The sequence below is a fragment of the Electrophorus electricus genome, chromosome 18 (assembly GCF_013358815.1).
Source record: "Electrophorus electricus isolate fEleEle1 chromosome 18, fEleEle1.pri, whole genome shotgun sequence".
Lineage (NCBI taxonomy): Eukaryota > Metazoa > Chordata > Actinopteri > Gymnotiformes > Gymnotidae > Electrophorus > Electrophorus electricus.
In genome coordinates, this window is record NC_049552.1 from 5,913,522 (window position 1) to 5,926,555 (window position 13,034).

The window sequence follows — 13,034 nt, forward strand, 5'->3', positions numbered from 1 at the left end:
TTTCGCAGCTCTGACGCCATCATTCGTCGTCGGAAATACGCTTGCGCATTAAGGGATCTTTTTGCTGATGCAAGAAACCCACAGAGTAGTGGTCTTTTCACAACTAGCTGCTTGTTCGAACTAATACCGTGCAGAAAGAGACTTTTCGATACAGTGACCATGTCAGAAGACGAGGTGAGTCTGTGGTTCTTTTTCTTTTTTTAAAAAAAAAATACATATTTTGATGCAGATCGCACAAGTGAGGGTTGTATAGCATGGCTTTGGCCCTTTGACATAATCAGCCAGCTAAGCTAGGCTAGGCTAGCCTGCACGACAGCCACCAGGGCTGCGTTTGGAACCGTGGAGTAAGCCAGCCGTTCGTCTCGCGTTTTTCGATCCCTCTTATGCGCTGGATCATTTCGCTGAAATTTGCGGTTGGGAGTGCTGACACTGATTGTCGAGATGCTCAGTCGTGTCTTTCATCTACCCTTCTAGCACGTGTTTGCTTCCATATGTAACAAGAAATGTCCGTATTAATGATTAAATGTACATTAAAAATTTAAATCTAGAGCACCAGAGCTTTGTAAGGATTCTAATCTTAATTAAAAACAAAACTTTGAAAGAGGTTGAAAATATTTATGAAAGTCATAAATTAAACAATATATCACTTAAGCCTCACCAATTCTAGATATTCCACCCGAGAATCTGGAGAAGACATGTGTGTCGTGTAGTACTGCTTTGATGGTGTCCTCGCAGTTTTAATCAGAGCAGGTCATGACTTGCTTGATGTTCCCTACTGTCTCCAGATTTTATTTGACCCTTCCACGACCAAGAAGAAGAAAAAGAAGAAGAAGCCCTTTATGCTGGAGGAGGAAGGCGATGGGCTCGGAGAGGAGTCGCAGCAGGCTGAGCCTCGCGAGGCAGAACCCGAGGCCGGAGAGGAGCGTGAGGTGGAGCTGGAGGAGGATGACAGCAGAAAGAAAGGTGCTGCAAGCAGAGCACGTAGTCTGGGTCACAGCTCCTCACAGCACAGCTATTTTCCATCTGTTGTGCTTTTAAAAATGTAGTATATCATGTTGCAAAAGGCTAAAGTTAGGAAACGGTTATTGGCTCACACTCGTTAAGGTTTGGACTTCTCTTGGAACACAGATTACTTTACAGGCTAATGTTTTTGATTTTATTCTATAACACAAAGTTAAAAATGTTCTCAAAATCCCTGACCTCTTAGCAATGCTGTCGTAATTGCATTTGAGAGTTTTAGTGTTGTGTTTGTGTAATGTATAATGGGGATAATCTTTACATGCTTGTTTTACATTTCCACAGAGGCGACAGATGACTTGGATGATTTAAATTTCTTTAATCAGAAGAAAAAGAAAAAGAAACCCAAGAAAGTGTTTGAGAATGACCTCGAAGAGGGCATGAAGGTTGGTGACCATCATAGTGTTGGTCAGAGTTACAGTTTTTCCAACACTGCTTAAAATAAAAACAAAAACCTGATGACTGTATCCTTATGGATAAACTTGAGACATTGCTCTAGGAGCAGTAGCTATGTTTTGGCTGTATTCCGTTCCATCATATCTGATGTAATGACAGTGCCGAAGAAGTAAATCATCCTGCTGTTGTAATACTCACCAGGAGCTGAAGATTGAGGCTGAACAGCATGAAGTGGTAGAAGACGATGACCTGGATCTGATGTTGCCAGCAAAGAAGAAGAAGGCCAAGAAGGTGGAATTTGTGGAAGAGGGTGAAACACTCGAGAAAGATGATGGTGAGTGATTTGCTGTGTGTTTCACGAAGTTATGTGTAAGCCAATTTTGCGTTGAGTTTTTGGCGGTTTTATAAATAGCACTTTTCCCTTATTGCTGTGCATCCAAAGATTTACAATCTCCTGCATGCATGAATTTACTTCTCTTTACAGCTCTAGAGGACGATGAGGGTAAAAATCTAGATGGGATCACATTCAGCTCTCAGACTGGCCCGGCTTGGGCGGGCTCAGAGAGGGACTACACATATGATGAGGTATGACCCCTGCCTTTGGACCGAGGGTCACTCGGGAGCTCTGCTTTGCCAGTGCTTCATACTGAGTATTTGTTAATTGTATGTATGTGTTTAACTGTGCTACTTGCCAAATAATTTTGTTAATTTAATCATATTAATTTTTAAGCCTAGGACCCTTGAGTCTTAACCGATTAGGTAAAATAGCAAAAAATGTTCAGAAAGCCTTGAGGAATCAAGGTTTTTGATGGGTGTGCAGATTTTCTGAAAAGAAATGTGCGGATTGGACAACTATAGCACCTTTCTGGTGTCAAATGCTATTGTCATGGTGCTTTTTTTTTTTGCTTTTTTTGTTTGTTTCACTGTACTACATTTTAACCTTTTTAAAAGTTCTCAGTAAGATCTGTTTATCCTACTGTTTCTGAATTATGACCTTTTGTGCCAATTTAAAGGAGATTTGTTTCCTTTAGTTTCCTAACTAACTAACTGTCGCTCCCACCTCAACAGCTGCTGAGTCGAGTCTTTAACATCATGAGGGAGAAGAATCCTGACATGGTGGCTGGCGAGAAGAGGAAATTTGTAATGAAGCCACCTCAGGTGGTCCGCGTTGGAACGAAGAAAACGTCCTTCGTCAACTTCACTGACATTTGCAAGCTGTGAGACATATCTCTTGTCCTCTGGCTTCAGCACTCATTTTCCATGCATCACTGACAAATCTCAAAGTGGAAGCATAACCGTGACGTGCTCAATTCTTTGCAGGTTGCATCGTCAGCCAAAGCATCTTTTGGCTTTCTTATTGGCTGAGTTAGGAACAAGGTAAATGCTATAATGACACAGTATTTTAGGCTGTTGTTTCCCCTCCCCCCCCCATTGTGATCCTTTGTATTAATATTGGTGGTGTTTTTCCTTTTGTAGTGGCTCCATAGATGGAAATAACCAGCTTGTGATCAAAGGACGATTCCAACAAAAACAAATAGAGAACGTCTTGAGAAGATATATCAGTAAGTCTGTTAAATGGGACTGGACCTTGAACCTAGGCATGGGTCATATAAGAACATTATAGTTATGATAGTACTCCAAGATATTACACAGTGATATTGAATGTGCCATAAGTACCTCTAAAAGACTGACCTGTGTAGTTAAATGATTTGATTGCTTTTCTAACAATTGAGAGGCTTAAACAACCTACCTGTGGTTTGATCCTTTAAAACTTTGCAGTAGCAATTAGCTGATAGATTATTTTTGATATATTGATTATTTTTATGCCAATTATTATTTGATTTTTCTTCGTTTGTGCATAAACACCTGAAAGCAATTTTTTGCTTTTCTTAATGTTTAATGCATTGTCAATATGTCACTTCCACATTATTGGATGTGTTGTAGTAGCAGTGGTAGCTCAGTGGTTAAGGTACTTGGCCTGTAATCAGATGGTTTCTAGTTCAAACCCCACCACTGCCAAGTTGCCACTGTTGGGCCCCTGAGGGCCCTTTAACCCTTTAACCCTCAGTTGTTCAAGTTGTACTAAGTCATAATTAAGTGGCTTTGGATAAAAGTGCTAGCGAAATGTAATCTTTCCATGCATCATAGTTTGCCGTGTAATGTAAACATTTTTATTTATTTATTTTTTGGTCGCCCTTTTCCTCAGAGGAATACGTGACCTGTCACACCTGTCGCTCACCGGACACCATCCTGCAGAAGGACACGCGCCTCTACTTCCTGCAGTGCGAGACATGCCACTCACGCTGCTCTGTGGCCAGCATCAAGACCGGATTCCAGGCCGTCACGGGCAAGAGGGCGCAGCTCCGTGCCAAAGCCAACTAATGAGGCAGCCCCTCCTCTCTGTGCCCCGCCTTTTGCCCCCTTCCATTTCTGAGCATACCCTGTACTGCCCCCCTATGGCCCACTAGGCACCACTGCTGGGCAGAGGGAGGGGCCTCTCACAGTATCGGACTTCCAGTGTGAGCTGTGGTTGAACATGCTGAGTGGCTTGTTTGTGAAATATTAGAAAAGACAAAAACATTAATGTACAGTATAGGCAGGGAGGCTGGCTGGAGGAGTAGCCAACTTAATGACTCATACACACAGTGGTCACACTTTGTTGCCCCTTGGTTGCTCTGAGACAGGTCATTTATCAAAAAGGGCAGGTGACCAGTGTATTTCATACTTATATATGTTGTGTTTCACACCAGTAGATATTGTTTTTTGTTTTTTTTTTCCTGATCTGAGCTTCGTGCAGAAGCGGTATCCGTAATGGTGCCGTGTCCTTCCGGACCAGTGGTTTACGTGCTGCCCTCACTGATTTTTGCTTTTGAAATGGAACCATGTTCCACGTTCCACATACGTTTAGATCAAGCTTGCTTTTCAACGAGAGAGGGGGGGGTTCCTCCATGTCGTGTTTTCCATTTTAGTTTGTTTGGAATTGGAATTCGGTTCTGTGCTACAACTGTACCATAACCCAGTTTTGTGGTCTGTTGCCTGTGATGCTTTGACCTGTAGCTGTTTTTATTGCTCGATTAACCGTATTTTGTCAAGAGGCGACTTGAACATTTAGATCATATCAAAAACAAAATGTGAGATTGTTTGGATATGTATGCAATACGGGGCAGCAAATATTCCACGGTGTTGAGGCTGAAAGATGGGTTTCATTGTTTAAGATGTGTTTTTTTTGTTTGTTTGTTTTTTTAATTAAAGGGTAAAAAAAGGGAATATCAGCGTCAAAGTATTTTATTTGGGTTTGTACGCACGGTAACCGTGAAGCCTGTTACCCGGAGCTGAGGGCGCACGTGAGCATCCGAGAAGCCGGTCCGTCCGCTTCACGTGCGAAAATGGCGGCACTCCCGAGTGGCTGCGCGCGTCTACTGGCAAAGCCTTCCCTACACCAGAGACCGCCGTACATGTTTGTAAAGTAAGTTGTGAAGTATTTTAACGATTGCAGCTGTGAACGGATAATTGTCTTAACGGTTTTTTTCCCTTGGCGTTACCGCATACTGGGTCGTTTAGCTAGTTAACCTAGCTTGGCTACGTTAATTCATCCAACTCAATTTAACGCTAACCGTCAACTATCTGGCTACTTAACCAGGGCTACCATGTATGTTAGATGGCTCTCATGGCTCTGGTTGATGCTTAAGACTTTTGTTAGTTAAACCAAATAGTTCATTTATTTTATTGCTTAATTTTGACACTTGCCATCTATGTGCTATATAGATAACGCTGGATTTTGTCTAGCTGTTGACGTTGGTGGCAGACATGAAGGAATAGTGATTGGCTTAGTTAACGCTACTGTTTAAGAATAGTCCAGCAGTTGTGTAACTTTTTTAATGGTCTGAATCCAACATGCAAGTAAGTGTCCAGATTCTTCCACGGGGTCGTTTTGGAGGGCGTGTCAAACCACTTTCAACCCAGCAGTTACATTTAACTCAAAGATTCGAGCAACACTGTTGGGTTAATGTTTTCATACTAATACCAGTACAACGTACTGCTATCTTTGCCAACTAAATGCAACAAAACTTCAAGATGAGCGTGTGTAATAAACTGGCCGTTGTAGTGGATACAAGGTAGGTATTTCTAATAAAGGGGATGTCTAGACTTTGCCATCTAGGAGTCATGCAATATCTGAAAGAGGTTAATTATCTTAACTTTTTATTTTATTTTATACATATGGCTCACCGTCAAGCTGTGTTACCACGGTGTACAGTTAACATTGTCTTGGTTAACGATCTTTTACTATTAAACCCGATGACAACTCTTAGACATCCTTAGCAGTGACTGTGTTTACACACTGATTGCTTTAAAGCCACTTGTTGGAAATCAGTGTGCAGTAGTAATAAGGTGGATGGGATACATAAAGAATAGTAATAACAGTAACACAGTGCTAAACATGGGTTCCCCTCTGTTCCATTCTGCTTCTGTTTCCAAAGGGAGGAAGGCCGTGATATCCACTATCGGGGTGCTAACAGCTGGAGGGGCTGGGCTTGCACTGGCACTTCATCAGGCAGTAAAGGCCTCAGACCTGGAGTTGCACCCCCCTTTGTATCCATGGAGTCACAATTGTTTGCTTTCTGCCCTGGACCACGCCAGGTGCACTTACCCTCCCTTTAACATCCTCTAGTTTCATTGCAAATACCTTTTTTTCTTTGTGAAAGCTGGGATAATTCTAATGTCGTTAAGTATGGAAGACAGCCAGTCAGTATGCTGTATATTTTGATTTATTTTTTGCATTCCAGTATCCGATGTGGCTACCAGGTGTACAAACAGGTGTGTGCAGCCTGCCACAGTATAGAGTACTTGGCCTTTTGTAACTTAGTTGGAGTGTCACACACAGAAGAAGAGGTCAAGGCCCTTGCTGAGGAGGTGAGGTCTGCACTTTACACATAGTGGGTGGACAACATAATGCATTCAGACAGCAACAGTAAGAAACATTTGATGTATACCTACTGTTAATATCCATATGCTAAAATTATTAATCGGTTTTGTGTATTTGTAAATATATTTAAAGCATTTCTACTAAATTCATCTTTTGTACTGTTTTTCTACAAATTTTAAATTGCTCCAGCTGTTGAATGTGAAGTCTTCTGGAGATCAGGTTTAATATATGTTTGATACTGATGTACTTTTTATCTACTACAATCCCTACTTTTCCAGCCAGGCCACTGGCATGGCTCCACCTAGCTACAACGAGGTGCTAGAGTTTGATGATGGTGAGTCTTGTAGAGTGGAGAACAATGGACAAGCCCTTGTTCATTATGGTTCATGCTTTGAATTCTACGGAATAATGAGTTTCTTCTCCATTATTGTGACTGATACTGTGATTTATACTATTAAGTACAGTTTACAAAGATTGTATATTTTAGACCAGAACCATAACATGTTCGCATAAGGTCCAGAATGAATGGCTCCTATTTGGTCTAATGCCAGATTTCATCTGTGCAGCAGAATCCAAAATGAACACTCGTGAGACTCGAGAGTCTCCAGGTTGGCATCAATCCCCAGTATTTCAAATGTGTAGCTTCTCTGGGCAGTAGCTAGGTGATGGGTGACTTATGTTTCCCTGTACTTTGGAGTAGTTTTTCTAAGTAAGTAGACCTCTTAAATTAGGTTGTGGTGTAGTTGTCTCTGCACTGGATAAGGGCCATGGACTGCTCCTTCAGCAGCATCTTTTGAGAGTTTATTTTTTATTTCAACAAGATGTAGTTTCAAAATATGTGCAGCCTTTTTAATTGAGATTTAAAATATAACTAATTTGAAGTACTCTGTGGTCTTTCCTGTCTTTGGTATGAAATGCAATTTTTCCTTGTGCAGTCAGTTATTTGCTGAGGACAGGGGGACTCTTGGGAAGGGGCTGCTCTTTTCGCGGCATTTCTGTTCATCTGCGCTAAGAATTGTTTTTGTCCTGTGGCAGGTACGCCAGCGACCATGAGCCAAGTGGCTAAGGATGTGTGCACGTTCTTACGCTGGGCAGCTGAGCTGGAACACGACCAGAGAAAACGCATGGGCCTTAAGGTGCTTCTCACTGGTTCTCTTGATCTTTTTCATGCAGATAAAATAACCCCTTTAAGAAATTTTCACTTTAAAATGTATTCATTGAGCTAGTCTGGTGAAAAAGAAAAGTAGACTGTTTGTCTACGGCAACAAACAAGTCTGAGAATTGGACCTTTGCTGAACTGGGTAGAGTTAACTTTAATTTCTCAGCTGACTTTATCCCATTTCACCTGCAGCTCCTTATGGGTTCAGCAGTCCTCATCCCTTTCGTATACTATCTGAAGAGTCACAGATCGTCTGCACTCAAGAGCGGGAAGATTGCTTACAGGCCACCGAAATGATTCTGCTTGCTGATGCCAGATCAGCTCGGAGTTCTGCAGTCAGTTGGTCATTCATTTGCCATTTTTTTTAACTGAATGATTTTAGACAGGCCCTTTGGAATTTTTCCTACCTCCACATAATAATTCAAAGGTGTGAAAACTGTTAAAACATTCTATTAATTGACCAGTTTGTGAATTCTTGGGGAAAGGGTTGTCCTTTCCACTACCTTGACGAGCAGTTATAATGTACACATTTCATGTGCACTGTGCTGTAATGAGTATCTAATAAATATGTAGCAATATTAGCAATGACTTCTAATGTGCATACTTTTTCTAATGTGTAGGTTATGTTAAGGTTTTTCCATACGTTCTTCACATGATGGAACACTGGTGTGGCGATTGTAGTGTAAATTAAAAAAAAAAAACTAGACAGTACAATTTGTTCCTGGAAACTGGAGCAACGCGTGCAGCCCCATGTCGCGCAACGTGCTTACAATAAATACCTGGAAAACATGACTTTAGCCACTCCTGTTATGCAATGGCAGCCGTTTTTGGAGGAAATAACATTAAATCAAGGGGACTCGTGCTTTTTCCCCCCTAAATAAACCTACAACTAGCTGTTCGATAAGCTTGCGTTAGCACGGTTTATAGGAAGCGGATGTGTCATGTTCAGCGGAAGTGGTACTGCCCAGAGCAACTGAAGAGTGAGAAGGAGGACGGACACTCCAACCGTATCTTTCACAGACAAAAGCGGGAGTCAACGCCGTTTAAACGTGAGTTTCCACGCATCGATTACAGCAAGACTCACCGTTTGCCTTACGCGGTTATTTATTTTTTGGGGGTATATCGTGCTCAGACTAAGATTGCAGTCGTGGACGGTTAGCGAGTGGCTTGTTATTCACTAACCCCTCCTGGAGGCCTCCGTCTCCCTCATAGGGAAAAACAGCGCCGCAGTGGAAAATTCGCTGTCGCAACCCTAAGCCTTTTTTTCTTTCTCCTAAGAAACGAAAAGAGATGTAACCTTTAAATTTGGCTAGCCAAGTGTATAAACTACAAAACGACATGACGGCATTTCTTACAGTGTGCGTATTTTTTTATACGTGTAGCTGGTTTGACTGATTGGCTAGCTTGCTAAACTGATTAGCCGGCTGCTCAGCTAACGTCACATAGTAGCAAACCACTAGTCTTTGTAGTTTAAAACCGTGAGCCTAGTAAACCGTGTTATGGACGGACAGAGAGCTGTCCGCAAAATCGCTGCGGTAGGTGAAGTTTAATTAAAGAAATGACGAGTTGTCGGGAGGGACCTTTTCAGAAAGATTAGCACAGGATCGCTAACCTAGCTAGCTGGCTGCGTCCTGTGAAACGCAGGGTGGTCCCTTCTGTTCATGTCCGCTAGCTCACATGAACAAAATGAATGTCCGTGGCGATGCAGCACAGCTTTTCCCGAGTGATTGGATTTGCGGTGATGTTTAAATGGGTCATGCCCCAATTAGTGCATTTTAATATTTGTGACATCTTGTGGCGTTAAGAAGGTATTTAACCGCTGCAAAGTAGCCGAGCGAGAGTGTAACAAATTCTCTCTGCGATGGTTCATCACACACAAAAATTGATTAAATAGTGCCGAAACATTTTTTAAACCTCAAAAGAGCCGGATTTCTTAGCGGAAGTGTGAAAAATTTGAGAAACTTTGCCATTTGTTCTAGATATGTTCCTCTTATGTTAAGTGTTGGATTATAAAGTATTGACATAGTTACACTGAAAGTGCTTGGCAAAGAGTGCCATCAATTGCAGCATGCAACGAAACTCGAGAGGCTGCAATTGACTTTTTTGCTATTTTTACTATTAGAATAACCACAACAGAGGTATCAAGATATTCACAAAAGTATTTATCTTTTTGGTATTCTAAAAACCATCAAACGTGACTAAGTACAGTTCGGTCAGAAACCGAAACGCCTTGCACCCTTTCCTGCCTCCTATTGACTTAGGTGCTGTATCCTATTTATCTTTCCCAGTCTGAAAATGGACAAGAATGACTTGGTGCAGAAAGCCAAGCTGGCTGAACAGGCAGAGCGCTACGACGATATGGCCAACGCCATGAAGGCGGTGACCGAGGGGGGCTTGGAGCTGTCCAATGAGGAGCGCAACCTTCTCTCTGTGGCTTACAAGAACGTAGTGGGTGCCCGCCGCTCCTCCTGGCGTGTCATATCCAGCATTGAGCAGAAATCTGAAGGCAGCGAGAAGAAACAGCAGATGGCACACGAGTATCGTGAGAAGATCGAGAAGGAGCTAGAAGAGATCTGCAACGATGTTCTGGTAATGCCGCTGGACCCACAACCATGAAACTTGGTGGTTTGATGGATTTTAAAACATATAAGGCAAAATTAAATTAATTTATACAATTTTGAAAAATACACATGCATGGTAAATTCTAGTTTTTGTGAATTTCTAGCAAAACATTTTGTACATTCCTCAAAATTCCCGTGCCGTTTTCTGTGTTTTATCTAAAGGTCTTTGAACATGCTTAATTTCTTATCAAACAAAGAAGTTAAGACACAGCTAAACCTCATGGGTACTGTATCTTTTTGCTCCTTTAGGTACTCTTGGACAAGTATCTCATTGCCAATGCCTCTCAAGCTGAGAGCAAGGTCTTCTACCTGAAAATGAAAGGCGATTATTATAGATACCTGTCTGAAGTGGCATCTGGAGAGAAAAAGAGCTGTAAGTGGATAGAATATATTCTCAGGGACTATTTTCAGGCTGTCAGAATGACATAAATGTGAAGGAATGACGTTTTTATACTTGGGGTAAGGTGGGTATAACTGAGTCTGTCTCTTTATTCAGCCACAGTTACCAACTCTCAGAAGGCCTACCAAGATGCATTTGATATCAGCAAGAAAGACATGCAGCCCACGCATCCTATCCGGCTTGGACTGGCTCTTAACTTCTCTGTGTTCTACTACGAGATCCTCAGTTCTCCTGAGAAGGCCTGTAACCTTGCCAAGACGGTAAGAGCACATGCCACCCGTGCCATTAATACTGGTCTACCTGGGCCAAGTCGAGCATAAACATCTCCATTGTACTGTTACTCAGATGTAGTATGTCCCTGTTATTTACACTGGAGTCAGATCATAATTTTGGCTTTATTAGTGGGCCAAAATGAAAAAAGTTGTTAAGGAAATTGAATTCCTTTTCAGGCCTTTGATGAAGCCATTGCTGAGCTTGACACCTTAAATGAGGATTCCTACAAAGACAGCACCTTGATCATGCAACTACTAAGGGACAATCTCACCGTAAGTCATTGTTTCCTATACCTCCCTCATCCACTGTCACTCCAGTGCTTTCATTACATGGTTGGGCAGTGCTGTGCAACATTTCATTGGTTTGTGTTTTGTCGCCTTTGCAGCTATGGACGTCAGAAAACCAGGGCGAAGATGTAGAGGCAGGCGAGGGAGAGAACTAGAGGAGCTGCACTGACCTCCAAACACCTGCGCGTGCACACACACTCATATTAATGAAACAAACAAACAAACAAAAAATACACACATGGCTTCCACCAACCTTCCCTCCCCACCCCACCCTGCATCTTTCACCCATATCTCCACTTAAGCTCCCATCCCCCATAAATTAAACTCACCCGAAGCAAGACGCACACTGAAGCCCCCCACACAGGCACCAGCGGTGGGGACTGAGGCGGGGGTCTCGCGGGGTGATTTGCTGATGTCAGCAGGTCCAGACAATTTCTTTGTGAATTTAATATGGTAGTACTGAATAGCATAATCCATATTTGTTGTACATTGGGCGTGTGTGTGCGTGCGCGTGCGTGTGTGTGTGCGTGTGTGTGTGTGTGTGTGCGCATGCGCATGTGTGTTTTGGAGTCGGGTGATGAACTCTAATAGTCCTAATGATTCCCATTTTTTCCAACTTAGCTGGTGGTGCATTTTCTTTTTCTTTTTTTTTCTCCTTTTGTTACGGACATTTTTTAGTGTAATTCATCATGGTATTTGCAGGTTTTATTGTATGGTTATTAAACTGGCAGTTTATTTTCACCAAACACTGTAATTCTTGAGTTTTGTATCTGTGTTGTTGTTTTTTTGGACCCATGATGCTATGCCTCTCAGCTTGGATTCCTGGCTTCAGTGCTGGGGGTAATTCACTGAAAGCCCTGTTCAGACACATGGTCACATGGCCAGTTCAAAAAGTAAATGTCTGAAAATTCAATTTCAATGGAAGATGTGTATTTATTTAAGATCTTGCATTCTACACATACAGCAATAGTTAGACCCCTTCCAAATAAGATGTAATGCTAGGTCATTTTTTTAAATGACTAGTTTGCAGTTTAATAAGATCAGTCATTATTATTAGGCTTTATTAAGTATTCTGGCCACTAGTTAATAAGAGTCTATCTAAATTTCCAGATTATGAATCTTTGCATAGTAAGCCTTTTATGACCAAAAAGACTAAATTGGGAATAAAATTAGCTAATATGGATTGTCTAGTGAAGATCATGTTAACTATTGTTACAATTAAATACCACATATACTTGATATAAAATGTGATATCGGATGTCTTGGTCAAGCCATATTTTCCCTGTAGTTCTGTAGAAAACAAACTATTGAAATCCAGAATAGAAGGAAATCAAAGCATTTCAAACACATACGATTACTTCCAATCGTTATTCATATCCTGGCGATCGATCTTTTACCTCCTTACTATGTTCATAAACGTGTGTAAATCCATTTTGTCCTACCTACTCGAGGCTCTCGATGGCGTTTGCCCTCTTGTGGACTACTGATGTAACGACTACAATTAATGCCTTTACCCTTCTAGCGGCTGTGTGGTATTCTACAGTGGATTCGTTATGTTTAATGTTTATGGGTTTTTTTTTGTTGTTGTTGTTCGTTTGTTTTTTTGCAGTATTATGTACGATAATATCCATGATAACGTTTCTCTTATTTCAGCCGTTGTGACACAGGGGCTGGTACTCGTGTTTCTCATAGACGTCTTTCACGGCACTATTTACTCTCGCGGACTATTATTTTACATGTCAAGGACGTTTCCAAATGACACCCGTTTTAATTGGCCGTAAAAAACCGCGGATTGACATGACAGGTGTTTCTAAACAATAATCAAACAAACGTTTACCAATAATTGCTGTCTATCATTAGCTGAAGCGAACAAGCCTCCGATACAATCAATATTTGTTTTAGGTGAAAAGGTAAGTAGCTAGCTAAGATGAATAACATGCATCTCAGGCATTAGCTA

The 13,034-nt window shown here is 41.6% G+C and overlaps 3 protein-coding genes across 3 annotated transcripts; all 3 read left to right on the top strand.

The window, feature by feature from the left end:
* The first annotated feature begins 46 nt into the window (after window positions 1–46).
* Window positions 47–4,680, top strand: LOC113578790 (eukaryotic translation initiation factor 2 subunit 2-like). The gene is made up of 9 exons (XM_027012249.2): window positions 47–174; window positions 786–963; window positions 1,303–1,403; window positions 1,615–1,747; window positions 1,898–1,998; window positions 2,482–2,630; window positions 2,734–2,790; window positions 2,890–2,975; window positions 3,620–4,680. Exons 1-9 carry the CDS (start codon window positions 160–162, stop codon window positions 3,793–3,795), a joined length of 996 nt encoding a protein of 331 aa, XP_026868050.1. The 5' UTR covers window positions 47–159; the 3' UTR covers window positions 3,796–4,680.
* Window positions 4,681–5,886: 1,206 nt separating this feature from the next.
* LOC113578791 (cytochrome c1, heme protein, mitochondrial-like) lies at window positions 5,887–8,077 on the top strand. Its single transcript, XM_027012250.2, has 4 exons — window positions 5,887–6,051; window positions 6,198–6,671; window positions 7,373–7,473; window positions 7,689–8,077. Exons 2-4 carry the CDS (start codon window positions 6,566–6,568, stop codon window positions 7,791–7,793), a joined length of 312 nt encoding a protein of 103 aa, XP_026868051.2. The 5' UTR covers window positions 5,887–6,051; window positions 6,198–6,565; the 3' UTR covers window positions 7,794–8,077.
* A 359-nt stretch (window positions 8,078–8,436) lies between these two features.
* On the top strand, window positions 8,437–11,823 carry LOC113578772 (14-3-3 protein beta/alpha-B-like). Its single transcript, XM_027012229.2, has 6 exons — window positions 8,437–8,545; window positions 9,785–10,085; window positions 10,367–10,490; window positions 10,614–10,777; window positions 10,967–11,062; window positions 11,176–11,823. The coding sequence occupies exons 2-6, from the start codon at window positions 9,792–9,794 to the stop codon at window positions 11,230–11,232; spliced, it is 735 nt and encodes a 244-aa protein (XP_026868030.1). The 5' UTR covers window positions 8,437–8,545; window positions 9,785–9,791; the 3' UTR covers window positions 11,233–11,823.
* The last annotated feature ends 1,211 nt before the right edge of the window (window positions 11,824–13,034 follow it).